General features: G+C 34.0%; 1 protein-coding gene across 1 annotated transcript in view; it reads left to right on the top strand.

The window, feature by feature from the left end:
- The window catches only part of kif1aa (kinesin family member 1Aa), a 146,147-nt gene extending 127,160 nt beyond the window's left edge, over positions 1-18,987 (top strand). Inside the window, exons 39-48 of the mRNA XM_056459953.1 lie at positions 1,684-1,817; positions 1,906-1,967; positions 3,489-3,634; positions 4,658-4,855; positions 6,095-6,166; positions 6,396-6,520; positions 8,643-8,768; positions 8,921-9,113; positions 10,918-11,036; positions 14,039-18,987. Coding sequence (XP_056315928.1) covers positions 1,684-1,817; positions 1,906-1,967; positions 3,489-3,634; positions 4,658-4,855; positions 6,095-6,166; positions 6,396-6,520; positions 8,643-8,768; positions 8,921-9,113; positions 10,918-11,036; positions 14,039-14,081 — 1,218 coding nt within the window. The 3' untranslated portion in view covers positions 14,082-18,987. The remainder of the gene's footprint in view (positions 1-1,683; positions 1,818-1,905; positions 1,968-3,488; positions 3,635-4,657; positions 4,856-6,094; positions 6,167-6,395; positions 6,521-8,642; positions 8,769-8,920; positions 9,114-10,917; positions 11,037-14,038) is intronic.
- Positions 18,988-20,190: the final 1,203 nt, after the last annotated feature.

Raw genomic sequence — 20,190 nt, 5'->3', positions numbered from 1 at the left:
CAGACCTGCATGATTTAGTTCCAGCCAATTTAATCTACAAAACAGCCCACATCATTTGGAATGGCTGAATCAAGTACATATGCAAAAGAGAGGCAAACCTTGTGGATCTATAGAACACAACAGCATGTTTAGTGGTCTTGGTTCTGGAAGTACTAAAATAAATAAACAACGATTTCATGTGACGAACCAAACCACCCAGCTTTAGGTCAGTGAAATCAGATAAAAGACATACTTCTAGTTAACACTCCATAAAGTAGGTCATATAACGTCATAGAAATAGTATATTTTGATTTTCTTGCAAAAATATTCTGTTCAGATTGTTTAAAATGTTTTTGAAAGATTTAGGTTTTCTAATGAAGCTTGCATTTGTGTGATAAGGTAATACAGTAAGATATACAGGGGTGAAAAGAAGTATTGAACGTCACCATTTTTCTTCGAAAACATATTTCTAAAGGTTCTTTTGACTTGAAATTTTCCCCGGATGTTGGTAACAATCAAAGAAATCCATATATGCAAAGAAAACAATATTTATTAGTTTACAAATTAAGTCATGTGTAATAAAATGAAATGACGCTAAGAAAAAATGTTGAACACATGAAGAAAGGGAGGTGTAGAAAGACAGTGAAAGGCCAGACAGCAGCTGAAATCTCTTAGTAGTTATTTGGCAACCCTTCGCCCTTCCTCATTGTAAATGAACATTAGCTGCTGCGGTCCAACATCTGAATTATTAGGATGAAGAAGATCCAACCAGAATGGGCTTTTCAGCAAGACAATGATCAAAAACATAGCCAAGGAAACTCTCAAATGTTTTCAGAGAAAGAAAATCAAGCTGTAGAATGGCCCAGCCAATCACCTGACTTGAATCAAATATAAGTTACAAATTAAGGATCAGATTTGATACGGTTTTGATATTTAAATACGTTTCAGTAGTTCAGTACTTTGTACTTGTGTGATTTTGTTGTTATTACACATAAATAATGTTTAATTTTCATTTATTTTTTATTTTGTTTTAATTTTATGTTTGTATTAATTGGGTTTTTACCAAAATCTGGTTCAATTCCATTCCAATTCAATCTCCTTGTGAAATATTATTCCCAGGTTAAAACATGTTCAATGCTCACCTGTATTTTCCCCACTGTAAGTAATACAGCAAAAGTACTAGTAAATTATTTTTAATTAAAATTTAATTAACATAATTAATGTAACATCCATCAAAAACCATACAGTATATGATGATTTGGTGTTCATATTATTGTTGTTTTCAATGTTGAAATACTATTTTTGTAGAAACCATGCTACATTTTTCAAGTATTCTTTGAAATAAAAAGTTATTCTTTGGAGACAGGGTTCAAAGCAGCAGTAATTTGACATTATTTTTTGTAGCATTGTAAAAATTAATCTAATCCATCTTCTTAAAAAATATTTTCACTGTAGAGTTCTTTCAGCATGATTTATTTCCTGTATTTTTTATAACAATTAATTTTTTAGCATTTGAATTAATTTTTTCATCATAATCATTATATGCTGTTGCACTCTATAGATGCTAAAGATACCTAATAGCGATCCATAGTTATTTTAACTACCTTTTGTTTCAATTGCTTGCAGTAGGTTCTTAATTTCAGGCTTTATTTATTTGTATATATATTTGCAAACATACATATTTTTACATACTTCTTTTCCTAGATGGAGAACTGCACACAGCCCACAGTGATAACCAAAGACTTATGCATGGTGTTCCACTCAAGAGATGCCAAACTCCCAGCATCTCGCTCCATCAGAAACCTCTTCAGCAGTGGCACCTTGAGGCCGTCTGAAGGGTATGGCTGCTTCAGATTACAGATAAACACGTCCATTGCAGTGTTCCTCTTAGAAATATATTCATTTTTTCTGTTGTTTGTTTTTCAGAAACCGTGTAACCGGTGTGTATGAGCTCAGTCTGTGCCACCTTGCTGATGCAGGGAGCCCAGGTAAGAAACAAATCTGCTCATTGTGTGTTCCACTGAGGATTCACATGATTTGGGACTGTTTAGATTTTAGGGAGTTCTGCTTAAAAATTCATGAATACATCTGCCTGCTTTTAAATTGTCACATTTTACTATATGTCCTTAATTGTTTGTACACTGTATGCTGGGTTCTACAAAATTGCTTTATGTTGTCCCAACACAAATTTATCAAATTAATTTATTAAGTGGATTGAACATAACACAGTTAAGTTGTCCCCTAAAAACTTGAAAAGAATCATGTTATTTCAACTGATTTTAAATGGACAGACACTGAAATTAGAGATAAACATATAAAAATACTGGGTTCAAACCAGCTTATTGATTGGTAGACAAATAATTCTCAGTAGCTGGAAATCAGAGGGTGTAAAACCAGCCAAGGTGGCTCCTTTTGAAAAAGGTTAGTTTTTATGCTAACCAGTTACAGTGGTGAACAGTTTCTTTTTAGAAATGCTTTTAATTTCTGTGACCTCACAGCAGATCAACAGCATATGACAACAATGATCAACTCTAATACAGTTTATGTGCTTTATTCACTGTTAAATGATACCGATGTGAGTTTAAATACTATTTTACGTCACATGTATTGCCATGCTACCAAAATCAGCAATAAAACATAATAAAATGATTCAATTCAATTCAATTCACCTTTATTTGTATAGCGCTTATACAATGTAGATTGTGTCAAAGCAGCTTCACATAAAAGGTCACAGTAAATTGGAACAGTGTAGTTCAGTTTGTAGTGTTTAAGTTCAGTTCAGTTTAGCTCAGTTCAGTGTGGTTTAATAATCACTACTGAGAGTCCAAATATTGAAAAGCAAATCCAACGATGCGCAGCTCTATAGATCCCGAACCATGCAAGCCAGTGGCGACAGCGGAGAATAAAATGAGAATAAAAAAAAATAGCAAACAGTTTGCAAATAAAAGTCAGAGCATGAAACTGGCAACACGGATCTGTAGCTTATTGATAATGCTAAAGAGATTTAATATGTATTAATTAGATTAAAGTGCATTGGCTGGTATTTGAATGAATGGAAAAGACTGGCATTTCAAAACTTCTGTCATGTTGTTTTGGTGCGGACAGCCAAATTGCTTGTCACTGGAATCTTGTCACGTCGCATGTTGTTAGGACATGATATACTATGAAAAATGGTACAAGTACTCTGACCGTAAATATTCTGACCATGACATTGAGAATTGGATGGGTTAAGGAAGGAATCATTGACCTCGTTTATATTTATTTAATATTTAGTTTATTTAGTTTTCTGACTATCAAAGGTTAAATTTGTATTTAATTATAGCCAAGTTGAAAACTGAAGGCTTTAGTTGAGGACAAGTTTGGGTTGTTTTTGTTTATAGGGTAAAAGTTTCATTCTATACAGTTACAGTACACAAGGTTCTATTTGGCATTTTGTTTAAGAAACAATAAAGATCTTAATTGGTAGATTGTAGGAAGGTCTGTTGTTAAAATGACATCTGAATGTGCAGGAATGCAAAGGCGCCGCAGGAGGGTGCTGGACACGTCGGTGGCGTATGTGCGAGGGGAGGAGAACCTGGCTGGCTGGAGGCCCCGCAGTGACAGCCTCATCCTGGACCATCAGTGGGAGCTGGAGAAATTGAGCCTCCTGCAGGAGGTGACAGCATTAGCATTTTTAAACCATGAGAAGTCTCTTGAGAATTTTTGTTAACAGTACTTGCTTCTGTTAAAAGCTAGAACAAAAAAAATCTGCTATTAAAAAGAGGACGATCTAGAGCAGATCTAGACAGGTGGTGCTGGGGAGGTGGAGAGCTAGAATTGTTTTTGGTGTGTTTGGGTTTATTTTGAAGCTTGTAATGAAGAATTAACACAGTTAACACAGAATCCCATTAATTTATGTTCCAAAGCTGAAGTATTTCAAAGAAATTTAAAGGATTTAGATTAAGTTACTAGCCCTGAGTAATCTAATAAAAAATGGTACTAATTGCTTTTTAAAACCTTTTTTTTGTAATCTGTCGTAAAATACTCTTAAAACTACCTTCCGATCCCTGTGTGTGGATTATAGGAGTAACTCGTTTAAAATAATCAGTGAAGTGTTTTAAAAACGTCTAACAATGAGGTGGAATTATTATTTTTATTAGGATTATTTCTTACGGCTGACCATGAATGACCTCAAAAACTGGAAATAAGTCTTTTGTTGGAATATGAATAATTAATATGTAAAATAATACTGAACTGTGTGGCATATAAAGATGATTTAATATGGAGGAACAAAACATCAGTGAACTCAAAAGGCTTTGGCCACAGATATGTTTGTGATAATGTCAAATACAAATACCTAGCATAATGTTATTTTGATGACAGATGAAAATAACAAACATTACCAGCAGTACATTTACTGTTTATAGATTATTTGTATCACAAGCTTATTCTTTGAAGTGATTATTTCAATTATTTTGGGACATGGAAGTTCCTCAAATCAGAAGTGCAATTTATAATTAATTTAAATTTAAAGTAATTTAAAAATGTTAGTAGTCATGTGAATAAAGTGGATAAATAGCAGAATCCTTAAATCAAATGAACTAGTTAGAATATGGATAGAGCTTGTAATAAAGTGTTCATTTATGTGAAACTGTTACAATTTGATGTTCACTAATTTATTTATTTTTTGGTATGTTAGGTGGAGAAAACCAGACACTACCTCCTCCTTAGGGAGAAGCTGGAGTCCACCCTGCTGCTGGGCCAGGAGTCGCTGCTGTCCTGCGGGAGTGAGGATCTAACCGAGTCCTCTTCTCCCTCCACTAACCTCGGCCTGGGCCACAACCCCGGGCCCGGCCCCGACACACCCAGTGAGAGGCAGAGGGAGCTGGCTGCAAAGGTGAATCAATGTCCTGCTAAAGAGCTAACCAAAAGGAGATTTTTAAATAACCTAAATCAAATTTAATTGAAAAAATAAAACCTACTTTTTAATAAAGAGATTTTTATTTTTTCATGTATTTATTATTGTTATTATTGATATATTTTTTTTCCAGTAATTATTATATTCATACCTATTTTTTAATTATTTTTATTCAGAATTAAAAACAAAAACTGTCATTTGCATATCATCACCTTGGAAGTATTTTCTGTCATTTTCAAAATGTGATTATTCACATAATCTTATTCTGTGACAGTTCATGTACATTATGTGTTTTTAAAAACTCCTGAATCATCCAGTATCATAATTTATGAAAAAAAAAACATTTTATGTTTTTTTTAATCTATAGAAAAATCCAAATATTACAAAAAAAATAAATATAATATTACATATCAAATATTTCTATGTTATAATATTATTCATCAAGTCTTTATATATACACTGTAAACGATTTTTGTAAATGACACAGTATTTAACTGTAATGTGAACTGTATTTTACTGTAGGACAGTTATGCAGTATGTTATCATATTTTAAAGTTGCATTGTGAAAATAACTGTATATTTTTCAGTAAAGATATTCAATATTGTAAATGAATATACAGTGAGATAAATAGTGCTGTAAATGTAAATACAGTATTTTTGCTGTAATTGATTTAAAGTTACTGTAGATTTTACAGGACTTTGTTAACAGTGCACTATTCGCGATTTTTGTAAATGACACAGTATTTAACTGTAATGTGAACTGTATTTTACTGTAGGACAGTTATGCAGTATGTTACCATATTTTAAAGTAAAGATAAATTGTAAAGATACACAATATTGTAAATTTATATACAGTGAGATAAATGGTGCTGTAAATAAATACGGTATTTTAACTGTAATTGATTTACTGTAATTTACTGGCGAACTGCTGCCAGTAAGTTACTTTAGATTCGGCAGGAAATTGTTAACAACGTGTGTGTGTGTGTATATATATATATATATATATATATATATATATATATATATATATATATATTATTACATTTTCTATTATATTTTGATTTCTATGGATTAAAATATAACTATTTTTTTTCCTGTGAATGAAGTATTAAATAAAATGTAAAAATGTATTATACAATACAGCAGTGACTTGAGAAAATCATGATGAAACGGGTTTTGTTACATTTAAAATTCGCTTTTGTATTCTTGCCCCAACAGTGTCTGCGTTTGCTTAACCACACATTTAACAGGGACTACAGCCATGTGTGTGTTAGCGCCAGTGAGAGCAAGGTAAAGGTTTACAACATTTTACACTTATTTTTAACACTTTATTTTCCTCTGTCAACTAACATTATTACACTTAGAGATCTCAGACCAGTTAGAATATGAGATTCAGTGCATTAAAAAGTGGAGCTTTGAAAAAAATGAGATGAGAGCAGCCCATTGAAGTATTTTTTTTTTGTAAAGATTTGTGTTGTGTTCTGAGTTTACTGACTGATTTCGCTGTAATGTGTCGTAGTTGAGTGAGATGTCAGTGACTCTCCTGAAAGACTCTGCCTCAGTGTGTGCCGAAAGCACCCTCACGCCCTCCTCCACATGCCCTTCACTTGTGGAGAGCCGATACATTCACAACACTGATCTCAGGTCAGTACTACACGACTGCTGTTCTGTTTCTCAGAATTAAAGAAAAAAAAAAAATACAGCTTAAAAATGGATTTCCTCAACACAAATCAACTGGAGTTGCAAATAACATTTACTGTTTACTGTTGACTATTTCTGACCACTTTCCTGTCGATATATAAACTATTCTGTTACATTTCGTGTTATTCTATGTTTTGTTTGCATGTCTTAGTGATGAAAAAACAGAGGATATTGCTCACAGATGCATTTATTTAGGGTTATAATGTCAAATGCGATAAAAACATCAACAAATCCTGTCTGAATTGCTCTCCCACATCAAGGAATAGACCTGTTGACCTTATTTTTCAATGCTGAAGTGCGCTCGTTTTTGTAATTGTTTTAGAACTTCCGATTCCGTTGCCTATGGGAGAAATGACTAGGAATACTAAATGACAAAAAACGGTCAAACTACTTGCTCTACAAACAAGTGTGTTCATTACAATACAGACAAAGCAGAATAATATAATTAGAAAATATCAGTTTGCAACATTTTTAACGTTTAAAAATGAATGGAAGTGAATGAAACCGGAAGTCTCGAGCCAAAAAGATTCAAATGGCTCTGCCCGCTCATACGTGAAGAATAAGGTCAATAATAACCCTGTAAATGCCAAAGCAAGCAAACATTATATTACAACTATATTATAAAGTTGTGTGGTGCTGCAGTATTCTGCAATACGGAAGGAGATTGAATGAAAGACTTCATTTATTCTTCAAGTCAACTCATCTCCATATCAGTCTCGTCTGAATAAATCTTTAGTTTGAATAGCTGAAGAAAGTTGTATTGTGGTGGAAAGATCATACTCCAGTAAAAGTACCATTGCTTGCCCCCCCAAAAAATGTAGTGCAATTAGAGGATCTGTTCTAAAAACTATTTAAAGTTCTTATATCCTCCCTGTAATAGAGGCTGTGGTCTTTAACCTTTTTGTTAGAGCAACCACTCATGCAAATAATCGCACGTTTAATCCTAGCTTGGAGCGAGTGGGTGGTGTAGAACAGGTGGGTTACACCTACATATTAAAAATGCAGCTTTCATCAGTGCCATTTCTTTTAATGCTGTTTCTAAGTGTAAGTTATATTATTCACCATTTATGCACTGTCCTTGGCAAAATCTTTGTAGCCCAAGGGGCAAAGATCTAGCTGCGACGATACAGTATGTTAATGCTTATGCACATTAAACCCTGATTATCAAGCTACTAGTGTCCAGCAGTTGAAACTGCAAACCAAGCTCATGCTGCACTAACAGAAGAAAGACAAACGTGCATTAGTTTGAAAATGTAACATTCTGTAGGGCATTTAGTTATTGTTTATACATGCAGTCTAAACAGCTTCTCGGTTGTTGTTGTGTGTAACAATTCTGCATATTCTTTGGCACTTTTAATACTTCCACACTATACCTGTTAGCTGCATTTACAAAGCGTTGGTCTGTCCGGTGTCTGGTTTTTGTTTTGAGTGATTTGATTGGATTGGAATCATGGAACTAATTAGTTTGCCTACACTGTAAAAAAAAAAAGTAGACTTAATTTTAATGCAACAAACTTCAGGACATTTTTAAGTTGAAAGTTATGAGAGCAGGTTGAAGGAAAACAGTGCAGTGAAAGTACCAATGCAGAACTGAAGTATAAATTTTTAAACTGCTTAAAGTACAATTCTGTGGAAAAAAATACTTTAATAGTCATTTGAGTGTTTGTAATTTCTTCATTTACAGCAAAAATATGATTAAAATCTATTGTTATTTTCTACAAATCCATTATCTAAATTATATCATTCCTATTTGAACTTTTGATTATCATTTTTCATTATTAGCAGTTTATGGAATAAATCACAAATTTTACTCAAAAAATGCACCTATTAGTTGCAACTCCAGAGAACCGATAATAACTTTGAAGTGGTCTCTTAACTTTTTATTTATTCTGCATAATAAACTGAACTGAATAAACTGAAACTGAACTATTATATGATAAATTACACCCATTTTAACTGATGATGTTTAAGAAGATCTACTTTGAAGTCTTATTTTAAAGCTGCCTGTCTAACATTACTCCAAATGAAACACTTACATCTATATTCTTACTGCTCATATGTGTAGACCCCCAACACCCCGATCTCGTGCTGTGAGCCCCAATCTTGACTCTGAAACAGATGGTAAGAAGACCCAAGAGCCTAGATCAAGAACCCGCACTTTTGTGCCAGACATTCAGGAAATCCGTGTCAGGTATAAATCAAAATTACAGACTGAATTCATGTTGTTTGGATAAAGTATGATCAGTTATTTTCTGTTGTATATAAAATGTAATTTCTGAAATTGAATGAGTTTGTATGTTTGGAATCTGGTTGTAACAGGTTTTCTCTTTTAATCTTTAACAGCCCAATTGTGTCAAAGAAAGGCTATTTGCACTTCCTGGAGCCCCACAGTAATGGCTGGGTTAAGAGATATGTGGTGGTTCGTCGGCCTTATGTCTACATCTACAACTCAGACAGAGACACAGTGGAAAGGGCCATTCTTAACCTGTCCTCAGCACAAGTGGAGTACAGCGAAGACCAGCAGGCCATGCTGAAGGTCAAACATTTTATTTTATTTTTTGTTTTTTATTGATGGTTCCCTTTAGACATAACAATTCAACTACTGTACATGTCAACTAAAGTCCCATATTCACTAGTTCCTTTTGTGTTTTAGAGTGAAAACGCTGCTTTTCCAGGGGTGCGTTTCTGAAAAAAAACATCATTAGCCAACTAAGGTCGCAAGTTCCATCGTTACAAACATAGTTCGTTGATTTGGCATTTCCCAAATCCATCGTTCCAATGAACAATCGCAAACTGCATCGCAAACTTGTATGCTTGCAACTACACCTGTAAAGCTGTAGTTAGAAACATAGTTCCTGGCTGTGTTCTATTCCCAGTTATACCCGCTATGCCCCATTGATTTAGATCATTCTAACATTTAAACTTGGAATTATTTAAAAAAAAACATTAAGGTCATCTTTCTTAGGTGTAATTTGCTTTCAAAGTATTTTTACAGTTCAGTTTTAGCGATCTTCATGTTTACAGTTGCGCTCCCTTCACAGTGCACTTTAAAAAAAAAAAAACATTGATGTCATTTTGAATACTGCCATGGCTCATGACAAAAGCTATAGGTGACCTATATTTAAAAGCAGAATTTACGTTAAATCTCCAAAGCTTGTGAATACAAAAAACATAGCATACGTTAATGCTTTTAAATTATAGTAGGTTATTTATTAAGGATCTGTACTGTATATGACATGGGCCTGTTGGCTAGAAAATTTCTGCAGTGGTTTGCATTTGTCAAACTGTAAAAGTAGAATTTTAATAATAAACAATATCCTACTTAATAATAATAATAACCATAATCATAATCATCATCATCATTAATATTATTAATATTATTATTAAAGCAGGATTTTTTTATTTCCTAATGAATAATAAATATTAAATTTCATTTCTTAAAAAATAGCCTCATTATTTAATTATTTATTTATATGATTTATATATGATATTAGAATATGTGTTAGCTTTTGTAAGTGATTTTTATGTTTTAGATTACAATATGTAATATTCTCAATATTTGTAAAGGAAGCATAGGCCCTATATATGCCATTTACATATTGCAGTTAATATGGAAACGAGTGCATGTTTTTACCAAAACTAATATTGTGTGTGCATGTAAAACAACATACTTTGCACAAAGAAATTATGGGGTTCTTCTCTAAAGAAGTTGTTACCACCCCGTTTAGAGCATCATTATGGGCGTTTTACGTTATAACTAACGTGGTTCAAACGATAGATCTGCGACAGAGAAACTACGGGTTTTGGGGAACACTCAGAGTCAGAGTGTGATTACTGATAGCTTTTGCAAAAGTTTGCATTACAGTCTGTATGTATTAAAATGGAATAACAGTATTTCCACAATAGGTTCTTCAACATTTTTAAAACCCTCCATTTTGTGGTTCAAACATGCCAGAGTACTGTAGACACTATTTTAAACTAGTGTAAACTCAGTAGAGTATTATTAAGGGTATAAGTAGAGTTAGGTTATGGTTAGAGTTAATATTAGTTGACATACTTGCAAAATGACTCATAGTCTGCAGAATGTCTGTTGGTGAAACATCAAAATAACGTTTTAGCAGATATTAGAGTCTACTAATACTCTGATTGAGGACGAGTTGCCTCACATATACACTTAAAGTAGTTTATACTTTGCTTCACGGAATGTCTTAAGGGAGCTATCAGAATGAAATTATACTTTTATTTGTATTCTGTTCAAGTTAATCTTTTCTAATGAAACACATTTCGAGTAAATTGATGTTTTAGACTGAACTGTGATTTAATATCTGTGTGAACTCCAGACCCCCTACACATTTGCGGTATGCACAGAGCATCGTGGGATACTCCTTCAAGCCAGTAATGACAAGGAGATGCATGACTGGCTGTATGCCTTTAACCCTCTGCTTGCTGGATCTATCAGGTACAGTGGAGTACTTGTCTAAAGATGTGGTTTCATTTACCTTATGCTGAAATTTTATGTGTGAAATAGTCAATAGGATATGTGATTCTAAATTTCTGCTTGGTTTAGAAGTGACTATGTAATAAGCAGTACTTTATTCATCAATGCACACAAGGGCATAATACACTTTAAAATCTGCGTGAACCAGAAGCTGCGATTGTTTTTTTTCTTGTTTGTTTGTTTGTTTGTTTATTTCAAATTGTGACACAGAGAAACAGAATATTAAATGAGAAAACAGTGGGTGTGGCTTGTTATTTTCTACCGCTAGCTGATTGGATGCATTAAAGTAGACATTTCATTCAGAAAGATACAATAGGAAAGAAAGGGTTTTGGGAAAGTTATTACATCCTAACAGACTGCTTCTCCTCACCATTTCTGTTTGCTGTCATAAAGCTGTCAAAACTGATATTTGGAGTGTTGTGATTGAGTATGGGTGCTTTCACTCTAGCTCTTTTGGTCCACACACGGATTCATTTGACATCAGAGCACAGTACGTTTAGCTAGTGTGAACATTGTCTTCTATATTCCAGTATGCACCTGTGAATCGTACCCAAGTCCGGCTGAAAGAGGTGGTCTGGGGTACGGTTTGTGTGCACTCTGGTAGGGTTCACTTCTGATATGAATGCAATCATAACAAAATAACGGAGATGAACTGCTAACTGTACAACAAACTTTAGTTTTTATTACATTCATGTGTGTGTGTCTGTGTATAACCTACCTTGGCGATAAGCGGGACTGACCCAGTGCAAATAGAGTGATAATGTCTGCTTGTCTCCATCAAAAACGACTTCACGTGGTTTTTGAACGCTTTTAATATTTTTTTGTGGCAGATACAGTAGATGCGAGTGGCTCTCTGTATTTGATAACCAAACCAACCATTTCGGTAAAAGCAGAATGAGCGTGATATGTGTACGTCTCCATTTTGGCACTTTGCTTTCGTGGCCATCACCTAGCAATAGCTGTACACAAAACAGCACCTTAATGACACACTCGTATTAGGGTTCAGAAGGAAAAAAGACAGTGTGAACACACACCAGCCGAGGGGGGACTATCGAACTTGGGTTCAGACCACGTATTCGAACCAAGTGTGAAAGCACCCTATGTTAACCATGCCCAATACCTCAGACAGACGTAATCTGAGAACTTCACTGAAAACAAGCAGGAAGTGCATTTTCAGATTTCAATTTTAGATTAAAAGAGCAAACATTTTTTTTTTTAAAAACCCACAGATGAGTTGTTCACCACAAAACTATCAATGTGAGTTAAAATTAAGATGGTTCGTTCTGATTTCATGTGTACATTAAATGGTGAAATGTAGGTCAAATTACAAGTGTAGCCATATCATAACTATTTCTATGAGCAATATATTACCTCAGAAAGATGTGTGATAAACTAAACTATTGTTGTTTTTAGACCATTGACTATTTAAAAAGCATCAGCACAGTTTACAACCACATCTCCTGCAGTGGAGGGTGTGTTGGAATGTTTGAAAACAGTATACCATCGCTCATCCTTCTTAAACATCCTTTTACCCTCAAATGGTAAACCAAGAAGAACTTTGTTTGAAGAATATCTGGGCCTTCATTGAATCAATTGATACACTGTATATAATATAAGACGTGCTTATTCATTCATAATTGAAACAAGGTGTTGAAGTTCACTTGTCATTTTACATCGTTGTTAATCGAGACGTCATGTCAACACTGAAACTGCTGTTACACTTCATAGAGATAAGTGGTGTTGATTTAATACAACGGTTCTGACAAATTAAAAAATTTACATTGAAAGGATACTTTCAAAAAATCTGATACATCTTCAGAAAACCAAAGTCCCTTTAAGGCAAGTCATTTCACTCAGCGGCCATCTTTGAAATGCCTCTTAGGCAGTATACTCGGGCGTTCTGCCTGAATGGGGAACCATCAAATTCTCCAAAACTGTTTGCCAAGCTTCCGATTACATTACATATTCTCCTAAGTTTCGTTTCTAAACATTCGAATCAAACAAAATCGGCATATTTTCAAGTTACCTAATACGCATGCGCTCTCAAAAGGAATCAGATCACGACACCAACCTCATTTATGGCGGTTCTACGTATTATCATCCTCTGGATAATGATCATCTGATCGCACTGCTCTTTTAAAGTAATTCACAGCTTCGTCTTGATGGCGAATCTCCTCCAGAAATGAAAGTGACTCTTTGTTTACAAGTCTGTGGGTGTTCGAGTAGTTGCTGTCATGTGATGTGCGCTTGACAGGACGGACTGTACCTCGCGTTTATTTCATACAGATTACAAAACCAAAAACTTTTGTTTTCAAGTACATTTGGTTCATTTAAAAGTACAGATTTCCAGCTTTATCTGGGTATATTTCTTATGTCTGTGAAGCAAGTATTCACTAAGATTCCAGTATGTTTGTTGACCACCAAACTGTCATAAAAGCAGACGTCTGTTATGAGCTTCTCCATCAGTCTATAGCGATCGATAATTGGCTCCTGTACTAATAGGTGGGGCTTCATTTGCCATATTGATGGTTACACTTTTTCCCAATTCAAAACTATACGAGTGACATGTCTTGTGTACTCTATAGTCTTTTTCTGAGGAATGTTTAGTTCACCTGTTAATATCTGCTGCAAGGTATAGAATGTCGGTAATGGTGTTAAACACAGTATGATAAGCCCTATTGACAATGGATCTACTTTTGTTTCTCTTAGGGGATCACCACACCTAGCTTAAAGTTATAGTTCATTCAAAATAATAATAATAATAATAATAATAATAATAATAATAATATATATATATATATATATATATATATATATATATATATATATATATATATATATATATATATATATATATATATATATATATATATATAAACTTTTTTGGCTGAACTATCCCTTTAACTTTTACATTAAAAGATCTTTTATTTCAACATTTGTTCATCTTTCTCTTTCCCCCTCAGGTCTAAACTGTCCAGAAGGAGAGCTGGGCAGATGAGGTTTTAAGCCCACCAGATGTATACTCAATGTACAACTCTTCAAGGACAAAAAACAAAAACACAAAGGACTAAACTTGTAAATAGAGCTACAGTACTGACAGATCCACACGTTTCTGTGCTTAATCAGCTCTCTGACCCTCTGTTTCCTTCATGTGTGTACCTGCACCTGTCCACACTCACATCACCTGTGCACCTGTACATTTAAAGCCCTTTGTTGTGCATCTGCATTGGCCTAAATATTCAACTTATAGCGCCAACGGAACAGGCTAGCTAATTCATTGGCTTAGAGATAGTATGCTTACGTAGTCTTCAACATTTAAGAAAGCTGGTGATGGGAATTCCTCAAGCAAACACGCGTCCAAATTTGTTACTGTGAAGAGTGAAATGCATATCTTGAGTTTGGTGGATCACACAGCCTTATTGTGTTACTCCTGACCTGTAAGTCTATGGGTTTAAACTGGTCAGTATTTAAGTCAGCAGAACGTATGTTTATTCATCTCTTGGCTATGGAAGATGGAATCGATCAACGATAAGCAGTTCTTAGCGAAAGGAGCAAATGAATCACGTCATATTACGCTCTTACTCTCTTTAAGTGCAGTTCTTGGCCACAGTACAGCCCATCATAAATACCAATATACCTTTATAATGTTTCCTTTGTAAGGTCTTGAAAGCGTATAAAGTTTTCAAAATAATCAGGACGCATGAGGAGAAAATTGGCAACAGACGATGGTTGCATTCTCATATCTCCGAACGAGAACCATTAAAAAGATTTGGCCTATTTTTGTTGGAGTACTGGTCAGTAGATTTATCTCAAATGTATCATAATCCAGTCTAATATTTTATATAAAGAAGTATCGGTATCCCCAAATGATCTTATATCTGTCTAATTTATTTTTAAGATTTCTATTAAAGTCTTATCTAGTTAGCTATTTATTTAACATGTTTTTATTTATTTCAGCATGTATTTATTGACAAAGACTGTAATATTTTTGAAGAAGTACAGTGCAATTTCTGCATATGGCACTTTTTTTTTTAATCATGAGTTGACTGACCTCCATTTTACTGACCTCACTGCTCTCATTCCCCCCGACACGATGAAATGCATTTGGGGATCAGGTTAGAAGTGAATGCTGGGATAGCTGCTATTACAAGTAGATTACTTGAATTTCACTTTTTAGTTAAAAAAAGGCTTTTGCTAGATGTATCAGGTAGAAAAGAATCATCATTATTGCCCAGGATCCTAAAAGAGTGCTTTGTATGGTGGTCAGTCTTGAAAGTTGAAAAGTTTAGAAGTTGATCAGATCATACTGTATGTCCACAACTGATGGAATTTTTAAAATGCATCCCAGAGAGTGATGAGATATGGTTTTGTGCCTCTTGCATCTTTTTTTTTTTTTAAGTTCATCATCTAACTGTATGTCCTGTATGCTTCTTTAACAGAACGAATGTCTACTTTCAGATTCACTCATCATTACCATCGTTTCTCTTTGTGTGCAACCATACAGTACCTGTTCGCAGGCAACAGCAGGTTTTTAGTTACTTTAACTTGCATATTAAGTTGGCAAAGTCTACTGTACATTTCCTACGTATAGGATTTCTAAGGATATCTCGATGGTGTAAATATTGCTTTACTCAAGTTCTTTAAAATGAACAAAAAGAAGTGTATTTATTTAACAGGAAACATTTTTCAGTGTCATACTTAAGAAATAAGCCCTGCTTGAAATGCAGACTTTAAGCTACAATCACTTTGAGACTGGTCTTCTAGGCTATTTCGTATTGGTCCCTGATTCATGAATGGTCACATATCATGATTTTATACTGTATAGGACAGAGAATGTTTTGCTGAATAAAGCGCCAGTCTAAATGAGGAGTGTTTTCATTCTTAACCACCATTTTATAACTGAAATACACTAGTATAAATGCAGCCTACATTAGAATGTAAACTTTCCTCATCGAGACTAGTGTTTGTATGTCTTACTCATACATTTTTCTGTTTTGCTAGCATTCACGTTCTTAGCCTACAGGTTGCATAATGATCACATGAGTGGTACTTGACGAATCAGGGAACAATACACAATAGTCCATAAAACCAGTCAGAGAACAAATGTGGATAGCTGCAATTCCATTTTCAAAAGTTTGAGTTTCAGTATTTTCTGATCTTCATCCTTTTCAAAATGCTTCGTTTTTCACAGGTCAAAGTTTCCAGAGTACTGTGGACGCCATGCATAAACTTAACAAAACAAAACAAGTGAAAACACGCAAGTGTAAACATCACCTCAGGGCCCCATTTCAGAAAAGAGGTTAAGTGAAAACTCAGAGTATGTTAACCCTGAAATGAGAGAAAGTCTGGGCTTTCCATTTCAAAATGGCAGGTTTGTCAAACTCCAGAAAGCAGGGTAAGTTAAGCCTGATTCTGATAGAGAGGTAACTTTAACTCGGAGTCAGTTACCATGGTAACTTACTCTGTGAACCTAACCTTGTCAGGAGCAGATTTTTTTTTTCTCTAAACTCAGAGTTTCTGTCGGTCTCCTCTCCTTTTTTAAAGACGAAGTGGTATTTCTCACCTTATCCTTAGTCATTCTTTGCCTACATTTCAGTCACACACAGAACAAAGTTACAAGAATGGCTTCTCCTATTTTGGCAAAATAACAATTAAATTCAATACTATAGTTTTAAGTTTTACCTTTGATATTACTGCAAAAAATAAATAAGCTTAAATTTACTGACCTTTAACAGGGACATTAACTGTACTTAAATTAATGGGATTATTACTCATTCTAAAAACTATTTTTTAGTACTGCTTACATTCTAAATGTCATATCAACCTCTACCACTTGATCAATAAAAAAGGACAGACACACAAGTGCACTTTTACAACTTTTAAAAAAGTAAAAAAACTTAACTTTAGAAATTTAATCTTAAACTGATTAACGTGTGTAAAAGTGGGAACATTAAATTAAACATTTCCACTGAACATTAAGTTAAGGTTATACGCATTCTTGTTTTGTCAAATTTGTTGTAGAAACTATGCAGTAGCCTATTTTATGTAATTTAATGCAATTACATCTGAAATTATGGCCAATTCCCCACTTTTTTAAGTGAAAAGTCAATAAATGTCACACATTACATTACTTAGTTTTTTTATTATACTTAAATATTGAAATACTTTAAATATTTTAAATGTAAACTTATGCATTAACTCGAGCAGCTATGTTTTATCTGTTTCACCGATGCAGTGATGTTGCTTTTTTTTTAAAATATATGGTCATGTTTGCTATAACTTATAAGTTCAGCTGGAGAAAAAAATTCTAATCTCTGTTTTTCAGATGTTGCCATGGTGACTCGTAATATCTGCACTCCATTGATAGTGCCTTATTATAGTCACGGTGTGTATGCTAAACTAAACTAAATTAGTCTACTCAGACTTGATTGACCTAACTCACATCAGCTGTTCTGAAACCGAAAACTCTGAGTTTTTAATCTCTTGGTAAGTCAACTCAGTTCAACTTTAAACTCCGAGTTGATTGAACCACCTTACTGAAACAGGCCCCAGGTCTGACTGTGTTGTGCTTAGGTGATGTTTACGCTAATGTGTTTTTGTTTTGTTACAGTACGTCTGGTTCCCACACTACTCTGACATATTTCACCAATGAAAACTAAGCATTTTAAAAATAGTGTTTTAGTTTAGAAATGCTGGCGTTCCATTTCAGTGTATACGGACCAAAACGGAAGCCTTTTGAAAATGGAGGCAAGGCTATCCAGAATTGCTCACTGACTGATCTTCTAGACTATTGCATATTGTTCCCTGATTGATCAAGCCCTGCTCATATGACCATTATGCAACCTGTAGGCTGTAAGTATAGATGTCTGCAAAACAGTCAGCGTGTATGGTCGCAAATCATGTGTTTTGGCTGTACAGTGTGGACAGAGATCAGATTTTTAGAAACACAATAAAAAATGCTAGTCTGAATGCCACTTTAAAACAAAAAAGCCCTAGCGTAAATGCCGCCTCAATCTCAATTGATTTATCTTGTGCACAACTATCCTGGAGTTTACCTGAGAAATATTTTTGCATGTTCAGAGAACAGATCAGATGTTCTTGCAGAGCTGGATCTGGCAGCTTCATGAGAATGACTGAGGTCAACCAACCTACAGCGCATACTCAATACTGCAAGAAAACACCTCTGCTGAAAACACTGATCTGTCTCTGAATAGATTCCAGAGATTTAGGCTTCTGATTCCAAATATTCAGTTATTAATATTGGTATTCCTGTATCTTTGAGTACACAAGCATATCTCCAGTTTTTTTTTACTGATATGTCAATCAATTTCACTTCACTTTCATGACCAGTTCAAAATGAATACAAGCAATGCCTCTACTTTTAGAAACGTACATACCTTAATAATAAGTTTGTATGTGCGTGACAAAATTACTTAAAAAAATCACATTCAGTTCAAGTGCACACTAGAAGTAAAGTGTTTTCAATTTTGTCTTTGCAGAAAGTAACACAGAGAGCTGGAAGTATAGCATATCCTGTAATGTTTCTACAAGCTTTTCCATAAAACACCCATTCCATTATCATTGAATTAATTTACCACATCCTAAAGTAAAAGAATTCAATCATTCGCATAATTGACACCAAATATTTGTGTGCTTCCGTTCTGCTTTTATGCACATTATGACTCCATTCATAAGATTTTTTTTTCTCTGTTGTTTTCTCGAAGTTTTACTTGCCTTGTATATAAACACGATTGCTGTGAATGGTGTATAATGCAGTTGTATTTGGTTTGTACCATCTTCAGTGGGCAGTAGTTCAATGTCTCTTTCTGAGTGTTGGAGTTATGAGTCAAATGTTTGTGTACACTTAACACATTGTCAGATATGAAATAAATGTGGAACTTATGCAACACTATGAATGATGTGGTCTTTTGTCATTTAATGCATGAGAAAATAGAAAAACTGAAGTTCAACATACTTCTGTTTTAAGTTCAAGTCACTAATGCAAATAATATTTTACAAAGTATTATTTAGCTCACAATTCTGACTTCATTTAAATGTCAAAATTCTGACCTTTCCTGCAGAATTGCTCCTATTAATTCTGAATTTTCTCATAATTTAGATTTCTTTCTTGAAATTTAATATTAATCTTTCTTTTGACGGAAAATTACATGAAATTCAGAATTACCAAATTAAGCCTTTTTAAATTTCGTGGTGAAAACAGACTTGCATAAAAAGTATAAACTTACAAATTACATTAAATTGGTGGTTTAATTCTATAACACAATTGGTAAATGTTGTATCACACTTTACACAAACACACTATTTATGTTGACATGATCAACAGTCTGTAGGCTAATGTTGAAACATTTTTAATTTAGTTTAGTTTTTGGAGGTGTGTAATTGGACCACTTATGTTTACAGTTGAAGTCAGAATTATACACCTTTTTTGAATTTTTTTTCCCTCATTTATATATTTCCCAAATGATGTATGACAGAGCAAGGAAATTTTCACAGTATGTCAGATAATATGTTTTCTTTTGGAGAAAGTATTATTTGTTTTATTTCGGCTAGAATAAAAGCAGTTTTTAATTTATAAAAACCATATTAAGGTCAAAATGATTAGCCCCTTTAAGCTATATTATTAGAAATACATTATTAAAACTAGTATGTTTAGAAATGTGTTGAAAAAATCTTTCCGTTATACAGAAATTGGGGGAAAAATAAACATAACTGATTCATTTTCTATATTCATTCATTCATTTTCTTTTCGGCTTAGTCTCTTTATTAATCTGGGGTCGCCACAACGGAATGAACCGCCAACTTATCCAGCATATTTTTTACACAGCGGATGCCCTTCCAGCTGCAACCCATCACTGGGAAACATCCATACACACTCATTCACACACACACTACAGAGAATTTTAGCTTATGCAGTTCACCGATACAGCATGTCTTTGGACTTGTGGTGGAAAACGAAGCACCCGGAGGAAACCCACGCTATCATGGGGAGAATTATATATATATATATATATTTGTTTTTGTTTTTTTACAATTAGACTATTATTTGACATTATTTGCTCAAGATTTAGCAGTACCCAGGCCTGTTGAAACATAC

This window comes from Danio aesculapii, chromosome 6 (assembly GCF_903798145.1).
Source record: "Danio aesculapii chromosome 6, fDanAes4.1, whole genome shotgun sequence".
NCBI lineage: Eukaryota > Metazoa > Chordata > Actinopteri > Cypriniformes > Danionidae > Danio > Danio aesculapii.
This window is presented reverse-complemented; position numbering and strand designations above follow the sequence as displayed.